This window comes from Vanessa tameamea, chromosome 8, assembly GCF_037043105.1.
Source record: "Vanessa tameamea isolate UH-Manoa-2023 chromosome 8, ilVanTame1 primary haplotype, whole genome shotgun sequence".
Taxonomy (NCBI): domain Eukaryota; kingdom Metazoa; phylum Arthropoda; class Insecta; order Lepidoptera; family Nymphalidae; genus Vanessa; species Vanessa tameamea.
The window spans coordinates 4,704,604-4,724,452 of NC_087316.1; the positions used below are offsets into that span (position 1 = coordinate 4,704,604).

The 19,849-nt window shown below is 30.7% G+C and overlaps 2 protein-coding genes across 2 annotated transcripts; one reads left to right on the plus strand and one right to left on the minus strand.

Moving 5' to 3' along the window:
* Positions 1-12,031: 12,031 nt before the first annotated feature.
* Positions 12,032-17,228, minus strand: LOC113400032 (multiple inositol polyphosphate phosphatase 1-like). The gene is made up of 9 exons (XM_064215644.1): positions 16,983-17,228; positions 16,782-16,910; positions 16,509-16,684; positions 15,824-15,949; positions 15,374-15,524; positions 14,143-14,243; positions 13,692-13,801; positions 13,238-13,420; positions 12,032-12,264 (listed from the first exon to the last, which is right to left on the minus strand). The coding sequence occupies exons 1-9, from the start codon at positions 17,167-17,169 to the stop codon at positions 12,108-12,110; spliced, it is 1,320 nt and encodes a 439-aa protein (XP_064071714.1). The 5' UTR covers positions 17,170-17,228; the 3' UTR covers positions 12,032-12,107.
* Positions 17,229-17,522: 294 nt separating this feature from the next.
* On the plus strand, positions 17,523-19,160 carry LOC113399900 (heat shock 70 kDa protein 14). The gene has a single exon (XM_026639171.2). The coding sequence runs from the start codon at positions 17,691-17,693 to the stop codon at positions 19,110-19,112; it is 1,422 nt and encodes a 473-aa protein (XP_026494956.2). The 5' UTR covers positions 17,523-17,690; the 3' UTR covers positions 19,113-19,160.
* Positions 19,161-19,849: the final 689 nt, after the last annotated feature.

Genomic DNA, 19,849 nt, shown 5'->3' on the forward strand with positions numbered 1-19,849 from the left:
GACAACTGAAACTTACCAGATCAGTTTTTTATTAACTGCACAATGTTAACCGAGCCACTACGTATAAACAATTTTTGCTAAAATTCAGAATTTACGACACATAAAACCACAATTGAAAATTGCGAGTTCGCAGCGATGGCCGGTGAGTGTTGGCTGGCGGTTTCCTCGTTCGGACGCCTGTTACGTTTTAGGTGTAAGAGCCGTATTAGATTCGCTTCCTATTAACACAAGTAGCGAAGGCAATCTCAGGGTCGTGTTTACTACTAATGGATCAACCAACAATTTTAGTTTTTCCAGCGTTGGAATAACTATTTTATAGGATTTTAAATTAAATTTAAATTCGATAACTTTTAGAATAAATTTGTAGCCAAGCACAGTTTTTAATCTTAGCACAAGAAATATGTTTATAGCTAAGTACCCTGGATAATTTTTTTCTTGATAAGTAGCCTAACTTTATGTTTTAAATGTTTTCATAACAACTAAAGTTATTTTTAATAAGATTAACTAAAAGGATCGTTATATTCGTTAAAAAAAAAATATTATTATTGTAAAATTAATGACTGAATCCACAGTCCGTTTACAGAAAAAAAAAACTCCTTCCGTTCAAATTAATTACCGCAATAATTCTTTGTAAAACGTTTTGACGGTCTTGCATTTATTAAAGCCAATTTCGTTTAAAGCTGTACAGAGTAATTATAAATGTTACCAAAATATTGTGATAAACGTAATGTACCTGTATTCTGGTTAAATTTAAAGATTTTCTTAATCTATGTGGTTTATTTGTATATACTTAAAATTAACTAAGTTACTAGGAGAGGCCTATGTCGAAAGACAACCTGATAAACGAACTGATTGCTAAAGAATTCTACATACCACTTAAATTAATTAAATTTATTATAATTATATTTAATATTATAAGTTATTTATAAGTATTTTGGCCAGCGAATAAAGGCTTTTTTTATTGTTATATAATGTCCCTAGCTGAAGTAAATACGACTGAAATCGTATCATCAGTTTCATAGCTTTATTAGTATTATTTAAAAAAAAACCTCTCAGCGTTCTTTTTTTGATTAACTGGATAGGCATATGACTACACTCCTGGATGGTAAATGATTGTGAAGCTTTAACGCGAAGACGGTCGGTACAGTTAGGAAGATTGAACTGCACGCCCTCGCCATGCCGGCACGCAAGATTCCTTCGCGCCTCGTTTGAAGGAACCCAAGGTATAAGAGGAGAGTACGTGTGCTGGTAGAGAATTCCATGTTTTGCCAAAGAAAACGTGCGCCGGTGCGACATAGAAAAGAGTTGCAGAATTACATCGTGCGCGATGGAATCGATGTCACAGTTTGTCGTCTATCTAGTTTGCCATCAATTTATGAGGCTGTTTAATCGACCTATACTTTATGTGATCTTATTAACAATACAAGTGACGTTTATTATTACGTTCTTCATATATTTTCATATTTTTTGTTAATTTGAATAAAATGAGTATAGAATTTTTTGTAGTATTATCGTTTAATAAAAAAAATACCATTCTAGCGGTAAATGATTTTAGAGTGTAGTAAGTCAAAATACTTTGTCATCTTCTTCCGAATGTCTAAACAACTATGAGAAACGGAGAGAAATCAGTGCTTAACGTAATATAATGTTATTAACGTTAACAATCTGTATATATATAATATATATATACTAGTCTTGACTTCTTCCGTAAGAAATAAGAATTAAATTAAATTATTTATTTCCGGAACGCAGCGTCACCAACCATTAGACACAAAAAAACCATCGTAATCGGTACAACCATTTAAGAGGAGTTCAACTACACACACACGTACGGAAGATTTGCATATAAAAAAATAATAATCTGTTTTTCTTTGTGCGGTATTAGACTATGTAACGTATCTCTATGAACAATAAACGCAGAATCTTTTGAATTCCGTTAATTCTCGTCTTTTAATCACAGTGAAGCAAGCGGTTAGTACCTAGTTTAATTAATATAATCATAAATTTTCCTACCAAGATTACACCGAAAGGTAGTCATCCTTACACCTAATAAAAACGTATTTATTACGAGTCAACACTCTCGCTTTTTCATTTCATAATTATATTCCCTATTATCATGAAAGTCAATGACTTGTAAGTATGACGCTCCATTTACCAGGAGCGTTTCAAACTTTTCCATTATTCGTGCATTGCTTTTCGCCAAAGGTAAACTAGGTTTTAAGTTGTATCGTCGGTTTAAGCATGATTTTATTAATTATGTTTAACTACGTTCATGTTTTATTCATTTCTATTAATTCTCTTTTTGAACATGCATTTAAGTAATTGTAAAATATGTACATCTGTTTTACTCAGTAGGTATATATCATTGCAAAAAATTTAAATTTTTACATGATATTAAAATAATTTATACGTGTACTCCCAATCATTTACAAATGTTTATCAATGAATAAAATTTATTTACATAAGAATTTACATTAAGGCCTTAAATAAGAATTAAAAATAGTTGTACAAATCACAACCGCGTGGAATAGTGGCATAAATGTATGAAATTAAACCATTATCATTATTATATTTTTTTAAATTCTTATTTCGAAATTTATAAACATCACATAGTTATATTAATGACTAGAGGTCATAAAAGAACTAAAAACTAAAAAAAAAAAAAAATTCGGCTGTTAAGAGAAAAAGGTCATAAGCTGTTTTGTCTGTCTTTTTATATATTCGTTATCGTATTATGTATTCCTAATTAAAAATATTAATAATATAAATAGTCACCACATTAAAATATAGTAAATATATATCTATAAAATAAATTTGAAGATGATGGTTTTGTACAAGCCCGATTGAGTATGTACCGCCCAATGTCTATGTCAAATGGCCCTTTCAATTATACCACCCACTCATCAGAAATTCTACCGCCAACAACAATACTGAGTATTATCACTTTCTAGTTTGAAAGATGAGTAAGCACTACAACTACTATTACTCTAACTTTTAACTAGTTTAAAAAAACTCACACGCTATTTACCAAAAAAAATATATTGTGGTACTATTTTTATTAAAGTTAATTAGTCTCTGCAAAGTTTACTTTAACGACAGTGGTGTACAGAAGTAAACGTGCTGTAAACAGTTTCTCATCAATGTAAGAACACCTAAGGAATCTACAATTTGCTGGCAATCATACTAAAATTTTCATCAAATACAAATTTTGTTATTTTTGTAAACTTGCCATTAATAGTTGTCATGTCATGTCAGGAATATTCTCAATGTATTCATATATATAGATATTTTTTTCAAAATATGTGATGGGTCAGTAAGACTTTTTCAATTGTTTTAAAATACTCTTCATTAAGGTAAGTATTTTTTTTTATTTTATCTTTTCTCCTTTTTAAATAATATTTCACACTTATTTTTTTCGTAATTTGCGTACCTTTTGTTTATAGCGTACACTGCAAAATCAAATGAAATATTTTTACTCAGATAATTAAATAGTAATAACAAAAAAAAGTTATATTATAAAAGTAAATTAAAAATTAAATTATCGCAAAGATGCTTAGACGAGGACTAACAAAATTTTTCTCACGAGAAAAGATATAACGCATTATACAATAATGCATAACGTTAGACAATAATTATTCACAGCACTATAATTAATTAATTTGTTTACAAGCAAAAAAAAATTGACAGAACTAGGCTAACTGTGTACGTATAGGCCATTGAACCGTGGCATGCTGCCCGATGCAGCTGCCAACACCGTGACACCATAACTCTTGTCTAGCAATCGATAGTTGCCAAAGACTAACTTTAGATGATAACTAGGGTCTGAAGAACTTATTACTAAAGTTCAGATTGCGTTCCTTAGAAAACAATTTCTAGCTAGAACGAAGCACATCACTGAAAATAACTTAAGCTAAAGTTCTTGTACAGTTTTTTGTGGCGTTTCCGCACCGACGTCGTCATTTTAGATCTTCTGTAAAAGAAAATTAAAATATTACTTCAGTAAATGTAAATTAGCGTGAAAAAAAACCTAATTTTCTTGTAATAACATTGTGATAATAATCTCGTGCTTGGTGATGAAGAAAACATCGTGAGGACATCTTTCTGATGAAAATCTGCCACATTTGTATCCACCAACCCGCATTGGAGCTGCGTGGCATAGCAAGAAATAAAGGAGAACATTCCCAGCAGCGAGACACTAACAGGTTGTTACATTAGGAAAATATATATATATACATATTATATATTACTAAAGTACATTTCTTTACGTTTTATATTAAGCGTTTATATAAGCACATTAAATTCTCCGTTAAGTCATAGTGAGAGTATTATTTATGGATCGACATTATATTATTCGAAAAATTCATGAAATTTTAGTTTCATAATGTATAAGCATTGCTTGTTTTTTAAACGATCAAAGACCGTTTGATCTACCTACATTATTACATTAATTACTGTTATTTTCGTATACATTTTTAAATTATTCAATCATATGCTGAAAAGGTCGGTGTGATCTACCGTACGGAACACGCATTGAGTTTATATCAGCTCAATTTGAAATTCTTCCGCCAACTATTTACCAATAGTAATTACTGAAGGTGTTATAAACTCAAAATCTTAAGGTGATCCAAAGTGAGTCATTACCGAGCGAATACTTTAATCATATTATGTAGATTTATATAATGTTTCATATTCTTTACACTACTATAGAACGAATTGAAAATATATTGATTGAAAAAAAATATATTGTAATCATTTATCTGTTCACATCTGTACTGTTAAGGTAAGTTAGACAATAACAACACATTTAAAAATAGCGTCAAGCGGTGCTCACTTTTAGACATGCTCGCTCATCGACGTGGAAATAGTATTTGCTTACAACCTAATGCTCACGTGGCTACAGTATTAACAGTAGTGTGCTTCAACCAAAAATTTTATATTAGCAGCAGTTTTATAATTTAGCTTAAAACTAGCTATAATAATCATGATTCATAGTAACTAAAGGCCACGCAGGTACAGACAAGTACCAAAGAAACAGGTTAATATGGTCTACTCTATAAAATGAAAAAGCTAAACTCAGTTTTGTCAAATTCAATTAGCAAAATACATTCCTGGAAACTTGTATCCGTTCCAATACACTTCATAGAAGCAAGTCTCTCATAAATTCATATTAGATTATACAAATTTGTTATATCTAAAGACTTACCTTATGATCTTATTTACTTTTGCTACGTTACCCTTATTTTTAAAGGAGTATACGCGTTCCATATTTAATTATCTAATTCACAACCGCTTTATGAGGAACTTTCGAGTTAGACAAGTTCTATTAAGAACAGCTGCTATTTGTAAAAGATCAAGAGCCATGTTGGAATTTAACAAAAAAAGTGGAAAAAGTTCTAGTCCGCAAGATTGGACTCGGACGATTAAAAAATCTTGAGGAACGTCTAGTATTTTTGGATTAGCGTCCATAGGTTTATTATACTAAGTGAGTCTTAGCTAGCTAAGATAGCTTTGTTCTAATATATTGCCACACATATGTAAATAACACTCCTCCTGCAAATTAATCGGTATTAGATATAAAATAAACTAATATTAAAATAAATAATTACAGTTAATCAATAACATATAATATAGTCGAGGTGAATAATTTTGAAAATGTTGATTTTTAGATGTTTCGTATTATGTCATGATAAGTGAGGGGATCAGATGCTGTTATTTCTATACTATCTTCTTACGTTGCTGCCTCATTCCCTTCCCCTTCGACCTTTGTCGCTAATGAAAATGTTGATGACGTAGCTAGATAAATATCGAGAATGCGGTTGAAAGTAAATAAGATCATAAGGTACGTCTTTAGATATAACAAATTTGTATAATCTAATATGAATTTATGAGAGACTTGCTTCTATGAAGTGTATTGAAACGGATACAAGTTTCCAGGAAAGTATTTTCCTAATTGAATTTGACAAAACTGAGTTTACCTATTTCATTTTATAGAGTAGAACAAGATTATCATCACCCGACCAAGTATTTAATTTGATTGAGCATGAGAGAGGCTCATCTCATCGATATTGATTCCCTCGTAGGGTATTATTTGATTTTTGTTTTTTAACTAAACCGTCACGCTGTATCTCTTTGAAAAATGTGTTTTTTTTTATAGCCTATTAATTTATTATCATCAGCAAAGAAACTTGTGACTGTGACAAGATTGATTGTCTTTATCTATTTATTATTCATATGTCGACAAAAACAAAAATGGATCACGTTTTCATTTTCTGGCACAACCACGAAACCGCGCGCCGCTTAGCGTTCGAGGTGTGATTTTTTTTACTTACAACTTTAGTCAGCAAACAACACAACTAATGTTGATCTCATTTAACATTGAAGAATAAGTTGACCGTGTATACCCAACAGATAGTTTAATAATATCTGTATAGTGTTTTTACACAGCGACTATCTATGTATCTTACCCTAATGCCGTCCTTTAAATGCTCGTATGAAATGGATGGAGACGTAAGATATGAATAATATAATACTAAAACTAGTTTTGAAGCTTTAAGATTGTATTTCTCGTTCTATATGATAACGATTCATAACGATTGTATCACAATAATTTTTATTTATTTATTTATTTAATTTACGAGTCTCCAACAAAAGATACACACTAAATACATATTCTTAAAATTAAACATTATATTGTTACAAATTGTGTGCTATTTTAATTTATAGGAGACCACAGCATGCCCTAAGCTTAAGCAAAAAAAATAATTTAAATACAATTAAGATAAAAAAGTGAAAAAAATTATACACAGCAGTAAAAGTTTAGTTAGACACACTCTGGATTTGGACAAACTGTAACGATGAATATCGAGGTCATCATTATTCCTAGAAAGTATGTTATATTGTCTACAGAGCCTTGGACCAGTAGCGTTATGGCCTAAGTTTGATTGAAATGTACGAATGTTGAATAAGTACTCTTAACGACATCTACTTATGTCATAATTTGATTGATATAAAGAGACATTCCTATTGTTCCATATCCTTTATGTAGTAATGAATGATTGCTTTTGTTCGTATTCTTTGTATAGCATAAAATACATATATATGATGATATTGAAACTTTGTACCTATAGTTATTGTTGGCACGTGCGTGAAAGTTTCAGTAATATTATCATCAACGTATAATAAGGCGGCGCACAAGTTAATCAAATAATAGCTTTTTATGGTATCGGTCGAGCAAATGGGCCACCTGATGGTAAGTGGTCACCACCGTCCATATACAATGGCGATGTAAAATATATTAACCATTCCTTACATCATCAATGCGCCACCATTCTTGGGAACTAAGATGTTATGTCCCTTGTGCCTGTAGTTACACTGGCTCACTCACCCTTCAAACCGGAATACAACAATACTGAGTACTGCTGTTTGGCGGTAGAATATCTGATGAGTTGGTGGTAGATATACCCAAACGGGCTTGCACAAAGCCCTGCCACCAAGTAAGATTAAGTAAGCTTCAAATTAAAGAGGCATTGCAATTTGCAAAGCATGTCAACCTTTGTCTAGTAATACATATTTCATAACCATACGTACATCAGTTACTTACCAAAACCTGCAGGTTTTTATTCGTTAAATAATTTTGTAGTTTAGTCGTTTACTCTAGGAGTCATAATCATCCTCCTGCCCTTATCCCATTTTACTTGGGCTCGACGCAGCATATCTTCTTCTTCCATACTTCTCTGTCGGACGTCATCTCACAAGTAACATTCTTTCTAACCATAACGTCTTTCACACAATCCATCCATCGTTTCTTTGGTCGTCCCCTACCTCTATATCCATCCACATCTATTCCCAAAACCTTTCTCACAACATGGTCCTCATTCCTCCGCGCAACATGCCCATACCATGATAGCCGGTTTCCAGATAGCTTCTCAGTTACCGGTCCCACTTTCAAACTTCCTCTTATGTACTCATTCCTTACTCTACGAGTCTCAGAGATAAATATCTAAATAATGAATAGTCGGAACACATATAATTAAAAAAAAACTTAGCATTGCCTACAAAGAAACATTTAAATTACAAATGTAAGAGTTTTCTACATCCGTTTAATATTAACTGTACTGTGTAATAAGCTCCCAAATTACTTGAGATATCTTAACGCTACATACATTATTTTATATAACGATCACTCTTTGTATTTTAGACGCAAGCTCCGTTAATTCTAAACAGTGTATTATTTTAATGTGTCGTAAAGTATTTCAGACACGTAATGTTCCAAAAAGCTTTATGAGAGGAGTTCATAAACGTTTGAAATCGCACATGACTCCTTTAACCTAATTATGTTATTTGTACGTTAATACGAAGGTTGTACTAATAATCTTATTTAACGGAACAATAAAAAGTTACATCAAAGATAACGCATTCATAATACGATATTTTTGTAATCCAAAGGAAATAGTAATAACGGATATAAGAGTCATAACACATACATGCAATATAAAGTGTCATTATGGTATCGTGCTTGGGCACGGCACGACGGCACGACGATCGTGTCACGAAAACTGACCAATCTATGCAGGAGGATGTAGATCATTTGATATTACTTTGAGGAAGAGCATCCTGCGCTATGGGCAAAACAGACAAATATTATATTAAGAATAAAAAATATATAATAGTAGCGTTAGTTTGCACGTCGTAGCTTTTCCAAGATCTTTTCATCAGAATTGTAACTGATGGAGTCGTAAGAAAGATAATTTCTTCAATGATGTTTATGAATTCATGATGAATTTATTCATAAAAATTATAACGAGAAGAAAATTTATTTCCTGCAAATTACTTTATCTATAGGACATACTCGTAAAACGAGCGAAAAGTTTGAAAAAGATTAATGGATACAATTACGAACTCACAACCCAATTCCCGCGAACCTTCACATAAATTTTAAGTTTCCTGTTTGTGTAAGTAATGTCCGGTTCAAGGGGTAATGTTTATCGATCTCAAAAATTTTATGCATGCGTTTCTCTGTAACGTTCTCTGTTATAGCTGTTTTACAACCAATACTTGTGCTGTTTCAGGATACATTGTACATTTAATTATGGCAATGTATATAATTACGTGAACACAATACAGAGACTCTAAAGATTATTTCTGTTTTTGTATCCGGTAAAATATATTACGTGTACCTTATTTTTAGGTATAGCAATAATTATAAATTTGTACGTATATCTTATTATCAGTCCTTAAACTAATATATAGAAATAGAATATGGATTATTTTTGTACTGTCACTGTACTTGCAAAAGAAAGCTTAGCAAAATAAAATTCGAATAAATAAAGAGCGATACAAATATCAATAAAAATATTTATTATAGAGTGATGGAGTTGTCTCGTATTGTTACTTAAATATATTTTTACAATCTTCTATTTACAGAAAGATCTTTCGGTTACGGTATGAGTTACAGAAATTGTATGGAAAAAGAACACTGCCGTTCAAGACGGCTGGATTTGAAATTTCCAAATTTTGTTATACATAATTTCTTTAAAGAATTTGGCGAATCCGTCTCGGTCATTTTAAGACGGACGGAAGGCAAGAGACATTAACGAACTGAACAAAAAGATGAAGAAGAAAATGAAATGAAAGGTTACTTGGAGATAGACAATCAAAAAATGGTGTTAAAAAAAACAAGTGTTATAATATATAGAAATATATATCTATATATAGAGCTATCTAGAGTTTTTGAAAGTCAGTGACAAACATTCTACAGACACGAGGAGAAAAGATAAACTAATAACGCCTTGTTTCTTAAACTTTGCAAAGTCAAACCATCGTTCCGGAGGCACGGTATTCATTATAATAGGATTCTACAGTTATTTTTAACTTGATCTATAAATAAAGTTAAATATTATGTCAACAAAAGATAAAAAAGCGTGGACTTAGAATTTGTTACTCCAGGTAAGATATATTAATATATAGGTATCTATATATAAATTTAATTGTACCCACTTTATTGACATAAACTTTGTAAATTAAAATTGTGTAAAACGAGTAAATACTGAATTACTTGCCGATTCTTTTCACTAGAGTCTACTTTCCGTACCGTTGGTAGGTACATTTAATTCAATACAGTAACATGACGATTCAAAAGTGTTTTTATGAACCTGTCTTTTGTTTCTACAGTTAAATAAGACAAATATAGATACTGCACCTGTATACCCTTGTACAAAATAATCACTTTTGCAATTGGCTAATCTCCATTGATAATGGTAACTGAGGCCAAAATAACAGTTAGTTATTTTAAAGGCGTCCAAAAATAATTTCTGACCATTCCTTAGTATTAACACAATTATGATAATAACGTCTTTATTTTTAGTCCTAGTAATATTAAATATTGTCCTTATTTGTAAAGAACTTTGATCCTATCACTCCTAAGTGTTATTACCTACTTTAAGATAGACAATATCGTTGACTTTGGTTACACATTTTCATAATAACCCCCGTACACCATTTTCGTATTAAAACATTTTAAGCATGTCTGGGAAAAAATGTTACCCTATAGTGATTTTTATTAAAAATGCAACAAGGAATATAATCGTATGTGCACTAGGCATGCTTTCATGCTTTATGGTATATGTATGGTTGAAGCTAGCAAAAGCCTTGCAAGCCATTTCTCGTATGAAACATTGTAACTACTTACTGTTTATTAAATTTTTCACGAGCACCTTTATGCGGCTAAAAGCAGGTGACTACGGTGCTCGTAAAGTTTCATGGTATTTTGTAGTGACCGTTTTATTATTAAAGAGAATTTGTTACTTTTATAAATAGGTATATATATTTTTTAATTCATTTTGAAAAAGAATATATGTCCTTCAATTGAGTAAGATTACGAATCCCATAAATGATTAATTATTTTTGCATTCTAAGTGAGAATTTTACTGCTTCCGCTCTGCTTCAAACCGTTTCGGAGAAGGCGGCGATAACTAGCCATGACTCATATTACGCATACGCATGGCCCAATATTCAGAGGATTAAAGATTAAAATGATTTTGAGCGCTTATTCGAGTTAATATTAAATGCAGGATAAAAGATTTAAGCGACTTTAGGATATCGATGTCAGGTGCAGGCTAAATGTTTTAAGCGACATTAACTATGGATTTCAGGTACAGTCTAAATGTTTTCAGGTGCAGCCAAATTGATTTCATATGCAATGCATTTCAAATGTATAACGATACAAACGCCCAATTTTACGAATTTATTAAGGAAAAATAGTTTTCTATTTTTTCTAAAATTGTATTAAATTCGTGTCATATATATCATAGCAAATTCAAAACTATACCTAAATTTACTGATGTTACAAGCGACAAAAAAGTTCTGTCATCGCCACGAAATCGAACTCAAACGACGCAGAATAATCTGGCGATCCCGAATATGTATGTATATAATTCAGTATCGGCCAGGATGTCGCTTACTACAAATAGTACCCGTGAATCCTCGATATGGAATACATTTTCATGGATTTTGATGCAGGAGGTACTAAACTTTAATTCAAAATAAGTGATTTACTATTAGTATTACTGTTATTATTGAAAGCTCTTCTCGGTAGAATCTATAATTATTTCAGAACCGGTTTCATTGCCTGATTTATAATCAATTTTAAATCGAATGAATTTAAATACTTGTTGACTTTCAGACAGGATATATTATCTACATATAAATAAAAATTACTTTGTATTTTAAATGTTGAAAATGAGTAACTATTGAGTTTCCAGCCGATTCTTCTTGCCAGAATCTACATTCCGAACCGGTGGTAGCTTCACTTAATTTAGTTTGTAAAATGACGATTCAAAATTGCTTGTAAAAGCCTACTTGAATGAAGTATATTTCGATTCGATTGATTGACTACGATTATTTGAAATGAATAGAGAATGCATTAATTGGGTAATAAAAGCCACATTTATTATTAATATTTTTATAATTTTTATTTTTTATGTAAAAATTTTATAAAAGCTTTTAACTTTTTTTTTGTACATGTATCTTACACAAAAAAAAAAAACGTTTGATAAGATAAGGCATAACATACACTGAGTTAGTATAATGATCAGCCATTTAAAATAATACTAATCAAGTCTGCACATATCAGAATGATCACAATTATGTATAGAGTCATAGAAATATTCCTTTAAATATTCAAGCGGACAGAGTTCTTCTTTACACATTGGCAATTTAATTATTCTCTCTTGATGTAACGATAATATTTTATCTCCATCTTTGCACCTGAAATTAATGAAAATGTTTAAGTTGAATTAAAATTAAATATTCAATCGAATAATAACCCAACGCAGCATTATTAGTCAGTTGATTGTCTCGTTAGTCTATAGGTTAGATATTACATTACATTAACAGCCTATAAATTTCCCACTGCTGGGCTAAGGCCTCCTCTATCTTTGAGCAGAAGGTTTGGAGCATACTCCACCATGCTGCTCCAATGCGGGTTGGTGGACTACACATGTGGCAGAATTTCGTTGAAATTAGACACATACAGTTTTCCTCACGATGTTTTCCTTCACCGCCGAGCATGAGATGAATTATAAACACAAATTAAGCACATGAAAATTCCGTGGTGCCTGTCTGGGTTTGAACCCGAAATCATCGGTTAAGATGCACGCGTTCTAACCACTGGGCCATCTCGGCTCAGGTTAGATATAAGGCAGCATATTCATGTCTCAGCAACAGCCTGGATTATGAAAGTTGGAAATGTGTACACTTCAGTGCCTCGAAACTCTTTCCGGTCCAGTGTACCTGTGTTTGCGCACACATTGAAATTAGCCGCTGAAGCCGCTGAAGGCTGAAGACATCATAATTTCTCAGTTATTTCTCATCGCCTTTATATCGGACGATTAGAAATTGTACTGTGTTGTATTTTTTTAATGTAAATTTTGCGGCTTTATTGACAAAGCCAGTTAGTGAACGTATCGAAATCTAACGGTAAAGTACGTTTATTGTAACTGTCAAAAGAATTTGATTTAAATTTCGAAATGAAATTATATCAGCTATCTTCACTTCTGGAAATAATTAGGAAATCGTAGATTCGTTTTTTACTTAAGTTTTGTACTCCAACCATTACTTAACTTATATTTTCTTATACAAAAGTATCAGAAACTCGTTTGTTGCACAAATAAATAAATAAATAATTTATAGAATCTTAATTAATATGTAGCAACTTAAAACGTACTTATTGTATACTCACTTGAATAAAACAAAAGCTAAGTTAGAAGCGAAGCAGTCAATGTTTGACGCTCTCCACGTCCTGTCCTCGACTATGGTGTCTCCCATCAAATGTGAGTCTGGCTTATAAAGTTCCAAGTGCGTTAACAACTTCAGTAATGTACCGGAGTGAGCAAAGAGGAACGTTGCGTTCGGACCTTTTTTACTGTAAAAATATTATCATTATTAAACAATAATTTGTTAAATGTCTCGTAGTTCAAATCACGGAAAAAAATGTGTTCTCTAAACTCTTAGTAGTAGCCTGGTAAATAAACAGTGCAGTAAAGAAAAAAAAGGTTCATTGCTCGGACTGGGATACCAGACCATAATGTAACAAGTTCGAAGCAAAAAAAAAAGTTGGCGGGAAAACGCAATTTATTAACAAATGCGCCAATAGTAGTCCAGACGAAAATTTTAAAAACATAAAAAATTCTTACCTGAAAATTTCAAACATATTCTTTAATAACATACACGCCTGTTTATACGTCAGGTTGAACCCATAACCGTCCAGCCAATAGTGTTTTAGATCATGATAATACTCCAGAATCTAAAAAAGTGTAACAAAATAAAGACATAGTTATATATTTAAAAGATGGTTAGTAAAACGTATATATAACATAATATACTACACAATACGTTGAGATTATAATTTTAGGTAAATGGTATTTAAGAAAATAAATTAAATAGAGTTTTATGTTATTTATTGTCTATATAAAGTATCATAGAAGTAATACGACCAGTTTAATATATTTGATATAACAGAAAACAAATATAAAATGAATAATATTCCAGAGGTAAATTGAATGTTATTTTACTAACATTTTAAAATTACTATAACTATTGTAGTGAGCAAAGATATTTACTATTACAAAAATAAACTCAACTTACTTTAACACTGACATCGTCAAAACCAATACACCAGGGTGATGAATAATATTTATGCCAAGATGTCTCATAACCACATATCTTATAAATTAAATTCGCTATATCTGAAATTATGTAAAAAAACGTTAATAATATATAATAAAAAATGTCTTAATAGTGTCTAATAATAAATTATGATATGTAAAAATGTTTTTGTTATATAAAATTAAAAAGGCAAAAATGTTTATTACATCTGCATTTATAAAACATTTCAATAGAACTTGTACAAACTGAAGAAAAACCGACATATATCAATCAAGTATTAGCAATCAAAAATTAACTTCAAGTCAAGGTTCTATCTGATAAAAATTCTCATTATTATATTATTAGAACAATAATGAATATACTGTCTAAAAAAATGTGTGTTTCTGTTAAATTTAGTCATTGGAAAAGTCTAGACCTGAACTTGTACCTTTTCAAGGTTTCATATAGTACCCAGTTAGAGTAATTTGTTGTGATAAGTTTTTGGAGCAGTTCACAGCCCTTTTCAAGGATTCATATATCCACCCAGGTACCCAGTGATAGTTAATTTACTGTGACAACTTTTCGGAGCAGTTCTCGTTGGTCACATAGTGACTGCTGGTTGCTAGTCTCGGTTTAATTAAACAATTTTTCCAAAACAATCAATAATTTGTCATTAAAGCCTTAATTTTACATCAAATATTAGACGAATAGCAATTACCCAACAAACCTCTTTATTGTTTTGTATAATGTATAAAAAAAACTACATTCAATTAAAAATAAAAACCTTTTTAAAACAGAGTTTTATTTTTAATCCATGTACTAAGATGAATCCTATTCTATATTGTCCCTATTATAAAAAATGTGCTAAAATTCAGGGCAATATGCCAGGTGAAAGTGATTTAAAATTCTCCTACAAGATTTGATGCACAAATACTATAGATTTATTCACTCACAAAGGCACACCTTACCAGTTTAACAAACATAATTTAACTGGTGTCTATTGTTGTTGTCTTTTACTCTTAGTCAGCTGACGCAGACGAAAATATCTTGTAAATACGAGTGTCACTCATATTAAAGCACGGAGATAATAAGTTAATTTATAGAGGCCTGCCTTCGTGTGAGAATAGTTTTATAAAATATAAATGGTTCATTATATTTATATAATTGGACTGAATGTTTGTTTGTTGTAGCAAATAGCAAAGCAAGCTGCAAAGATGTCTGAGCTACGAACCCAAGCGCAATACTCTATCAAGACCGAATCTTTTAGAGATAGACTGTAGTGTCACATTCATTTCATTACTATTGCCATACAACATTTGCTCCTTATATGTATTTGGATTTCTCTTAACTTGCTTTAGCCACTTGTCACAGTGTTTGTAAAACTGAAAAAGTTCATTTCATGCGTTTAAAAAAAAAAATATAATGTAGGCAAGTTTGTAATAATTAAAATAATAATTAGACAAAAGGTTTATATGCCTCAGAAAGGTACATGGAGATTATGTCAAAATAGTATGCAAAAAGAATAAACAATCCTTTAAGTTAAAACAGCTATATAAAGTATTCATTTTAGGGAGTAGAATTAATGACAAAAGATTGTTATTTATCATGCTTAACAAAGCTCTACCACCAATTAATATATACAAGTAAATTAACTAATTTAAAAAACAACTTTAATGCTTACTCGCAATGTCGTATCAACTTTGAGTGCTGGTTCAAATACAACACTTTGTGAATTGTTTTTGTCAAATAATCCTACTGTGAAATATCTTGCACTTTGTTGAGCTCTTTGTGTTGCTGTGTATTTAAACTGGAAAATAAATGTTGAGACAATCATTTATACTGTTACTAGGGACCCACCCTGACTTTGCACGGGTGCAATGCTGATACTAAATATACTACAGACTGTAGTTTAGTACAGTTTTTCAGTCATTATACAATACAAACCGCTATGTCCCTGTGTTATAAATCTGTAATATCTTCGAAAATATTAATCCATTTTGATCTATATTAAATTCACAGTGTATATAAGGTACTCAATAGGTATGTATTGCTTAAAATCGCTTCGAAAATAAGCTATTATTTCTTGTAAAAAGTAAAGGATAAAAAATGATTATTGTAGGTTATAAAATTGATAATGAAAAACCGCATTCAAATCCATTGCGTAATTTTAAAGATCAAGTTATACATAGGGACAGACAGGGATAAGAGACTTGTTTTATACTATGTAATGATTATAAATGAGAAAGTAACTTCATCTCATTGTATTCTCCCAGTAGTTGTAGTACATATTTATATTTATGATATATGCAAGTAATTTTCAAAAATAAGTAAAGTTGAAATCAATTTTAATATTTTTAGTATAATACCTTAAAGTGTTTACTGTTGTATTTGTTTTTAATAGAGTTCGGAAATCTTTTCTGCATCCTCTCAGCTAGTTGTATCATTTCATATTGCCCTTCTAATGTCAGATATTTCTCTTGCTCTATTTCGATGTCATTAGACCAGCTTTTAAATAGATTTAAATAATCCTCTTTTATGGTACCTCAAATTAAAAATATCAATAAGATTTTAAATAAATACATCACACGCGAAACTAGAGTGAAATAAAGATCATTTAAATTTATATAAATTTTTTATACCTTGAATATTTTTCATTAAAATTTCATATTTTAATTCTTTTAATTTAGTGTTCATTCCAAGAATATCTTTAGCACTAGGAAACCTTGTTCCATGCCTTAGAATCATCCATATTTTTGTTTCCTTGCAGCCTAAAATAAAATATTATTTAACGAAAAAGAAAAACACTCTTTCAAATAACAACATAGTAAAATAATACTTACTAGGAAAACTTATTCTGGTATCATTTTTGTTATTTTTAAATCGATATGGAGTTCGAGTTCCTAAAAAATTTCGAATATCCTTCGGTTTAAGAGTTGTCGCGTGTAAATTATGACTCAAAACTATTACAATACTTAAAGTAAAAAAATAAATTGTGGTTATAAGATATTGTATGGTGTGTGTTTTCATTATAAATAGAAAAAATAAAACTAAAATAATTTGTTTGTTTATTTTGTATAAATTAAAATGTCAAATGTCTAATTTGAAATCTTTTTTAAGTCAATGTTATTCAGTTTTTGAATCTAAGCTTTTAGCGAAGGAATGTTGCCACTGGACAATATGTTTTGTTAAAACATGTTATATTTGAAAAAATAAGTTAAATTTCATAGTTCTCATTTAATTCAATTTTATTCTTATGAATAGATAGATATTATAGTATATCTAGTTCTCTTATTACATATTAGTATAATCTACAGAACACGACTCACAATTCAGAATTAACATTTCTGACAATGAATTGACATTTCCCAATTCCCCAGTTTCAACTTTCAATTGCCATTGTCCATGTTTACTGTCTTAGTCCTTCAATTTGAGGTTATAAAACTTATGTTTTAATAAGTTATAGTAAAATTGTGTTAACATATTGATATATCGTTTTACATTCTTATTTACAAGTCAGAGCGTCGTTATTAAGTGTAACCAATTCAACAATGGCAACTGCGTATGGTATACATTTGGGTAACAGTTCAGGATGTTTAGCCGCATTCACTAATGGTACCGCAGCGGTTTTAGCGAACGATGCTGGAGATAGGGTAACGCCTGCTGTTGTTGCTTTGAATGGACTAGAATGGGAAATTGGTCTACCAGCAAAATCAGGTCAAGCTTCTTCCAAAGCAATAATTAAGAACAATAAGCGTCTTATGAACTGTGATTTTAACGAAGATGATGTGGCTTTTGTGGAAAATGCATCTTCATGTCGTATTCAGAATGATGACAAACTAGTGTACGAATTTGAAACAAGTGAAACAAAACAGTATTCTAATCCAGATCACATAGCCACAAAAATATATTCTAAACTTTATACTATTGCTAGTCATTCTGTTCAAAATGAGGGAGACTTAAAACTAGTATTAGCTGCACCATTACATTGGTCTAATGCAAGCAGAGAGAGGTTAGTAAAATGTGCAGAGCTTGCTGGGTTTGATGTCTTGCAAGTTATAAGTGAACCAGCTGCAGCACTATTGGCTTACAATATTGAGGATTCTGCTGAAGATGTGAATGTTCTTGTATATAGACTTGGAGGCTCAACATGTGATGCATCAGTTATAAAAGTATCCAGTGGTTTTATGTCAGTAGAGAAAAACATATTCAGAACAGATTTAGGAGGACAGTGCCTTACCAAGGACTTGGCTGATTATGTAGCTCAGGAATTCAGACAAAAATGGAAGCTGGACCCACTTGAGAGCCGCAGAGCCATGTCTAAATTATTAAACCATGCAGACAATTGCAAACACATACTCTCGACCTTAAGCTCTGCACATGTTTTTATTGAGTCATTGTTAGATGGTGTAGACTGGAGTCAGAATGTTACTCGTGCAAGATTTGAAAATATTATTTCATCAAAGATATCTTCATATATAGAGCCAGCTAAGAAAGTGATTGACAGCTTTGATGGCAAAATAAGTAAGATTGTGCTATGTGGGGGCAGTATGAAAATACCAAAATTGCAATCAGCAGTTGCAAGCTTATTGCCGGAAGCAGAAGTATATTCTGGAATTAATCCCGATGAAGTTATAGCTGTGGGATGTGCTAAACAAGCTGGAATGATTTTAGATTTACCTGAATTGTCTCTATCTAACACTAGTACTGAAATCGAATTCTTGGGTAAAGATATATACCTTAAATATTTAGATCAAACTGTTAAGTTATTCAAAGAAGGAACACCGCCTTTTGCACAGAATGTTTGTAAAATTGAGACTGATAAAGAGGTAAAGGATATTAGTTTCACCCTACATGACAATCCAGAAAATGAGCAATTTGCAAAAGAAACATTTAATGTTGAAAGTTTAAATAAACCATTCAAATTAAAAGCAACATTGCAACCATCTAATGTCCTATTACAAGTTGAATAATTTTGTAAAATAAAATACTGAATATATACATATTTTAATGACATTAAATTTTATTTCTTATTTTAAATACACCAATTTTTTTAAATATATTTTTTTAATGTTTATAATAAACTACAGATGATGTATTATGGTAGGTCTCTTAAATTTTTTGATGATTTAAAATTGTATTAATTATATTTGTATATGGCTAAATAAGTAGACTCACATCTTTTATTTGTATTACAGGCAAATGTATAAATGAATCTTATTATTTAAAAAAAATTAATAACACCGCTTCTCAATTTTTCTGTTGGTTACTAAATATATGGTTTTGGTAAAATATTCTTACAAAAACAAAGAATGCAACTATATAAGCAGTAAAACAGATATATTTTCAAAACATTAAAATATCTGAGGTTGATGTAAGGCTTGAAAAAAACTACTAAGTATATGTATACTAAGAACATTTGTATGAAATTAATAAACAGAACAAATGTTAAGCATAATCCTCTAATAGATCTGATTAAAGGTGATTTCTACATGTGAAATCAAAGTTTGAAAAATGAATGAAAGTTAATGAAAAAAATTAAGTCTATATTATTTAACTAAAAATGTTATATATTTATACATATTGTTTAAGTGTATTTCCTAATCTGATCCTAAAAATAAGGAATATTTGCGAGTCCCAAGAGAAAAATATTGAAAGATAATAATAAAAATATTACCATTACTTACTGTCAAAAAATACGTTGAGCATT

What these genes read in the sequence shown, in the direction of transcription:
- LOC113399900 (XM_026639171.2), top strand. Translation starts at nt 17,691, where the DNA reads ATGGCAACTGCGTATGGTATACATTTGGGTAACAGTTCAGGATGTTTA.
- LOC113400032 (XM_064215644.1), bottom strand. Translation starts at nt 17,169, where the DNA reads ATGAAAACACACACCATACAATATCTTATAACCACAATTTATTTTTTT. An exon ending in TTTAATGAAAAATATTCAAG is followed by an intron (nt 16,685 to 16,781) that starts GTATAAAAAATT and finishes TTTTAATTTGAG; the next exon opens with GTACCATAAAAGAGGATTAT. An exon ending in AAGTTGATACGACATTGCGA is followed by an intron (nt 15,525 to 15,823) that starts GTAAGCATTAAA and finishes GAACTTTTTCAG; the next exon opens with TTTTACAAACACTGTGACAA.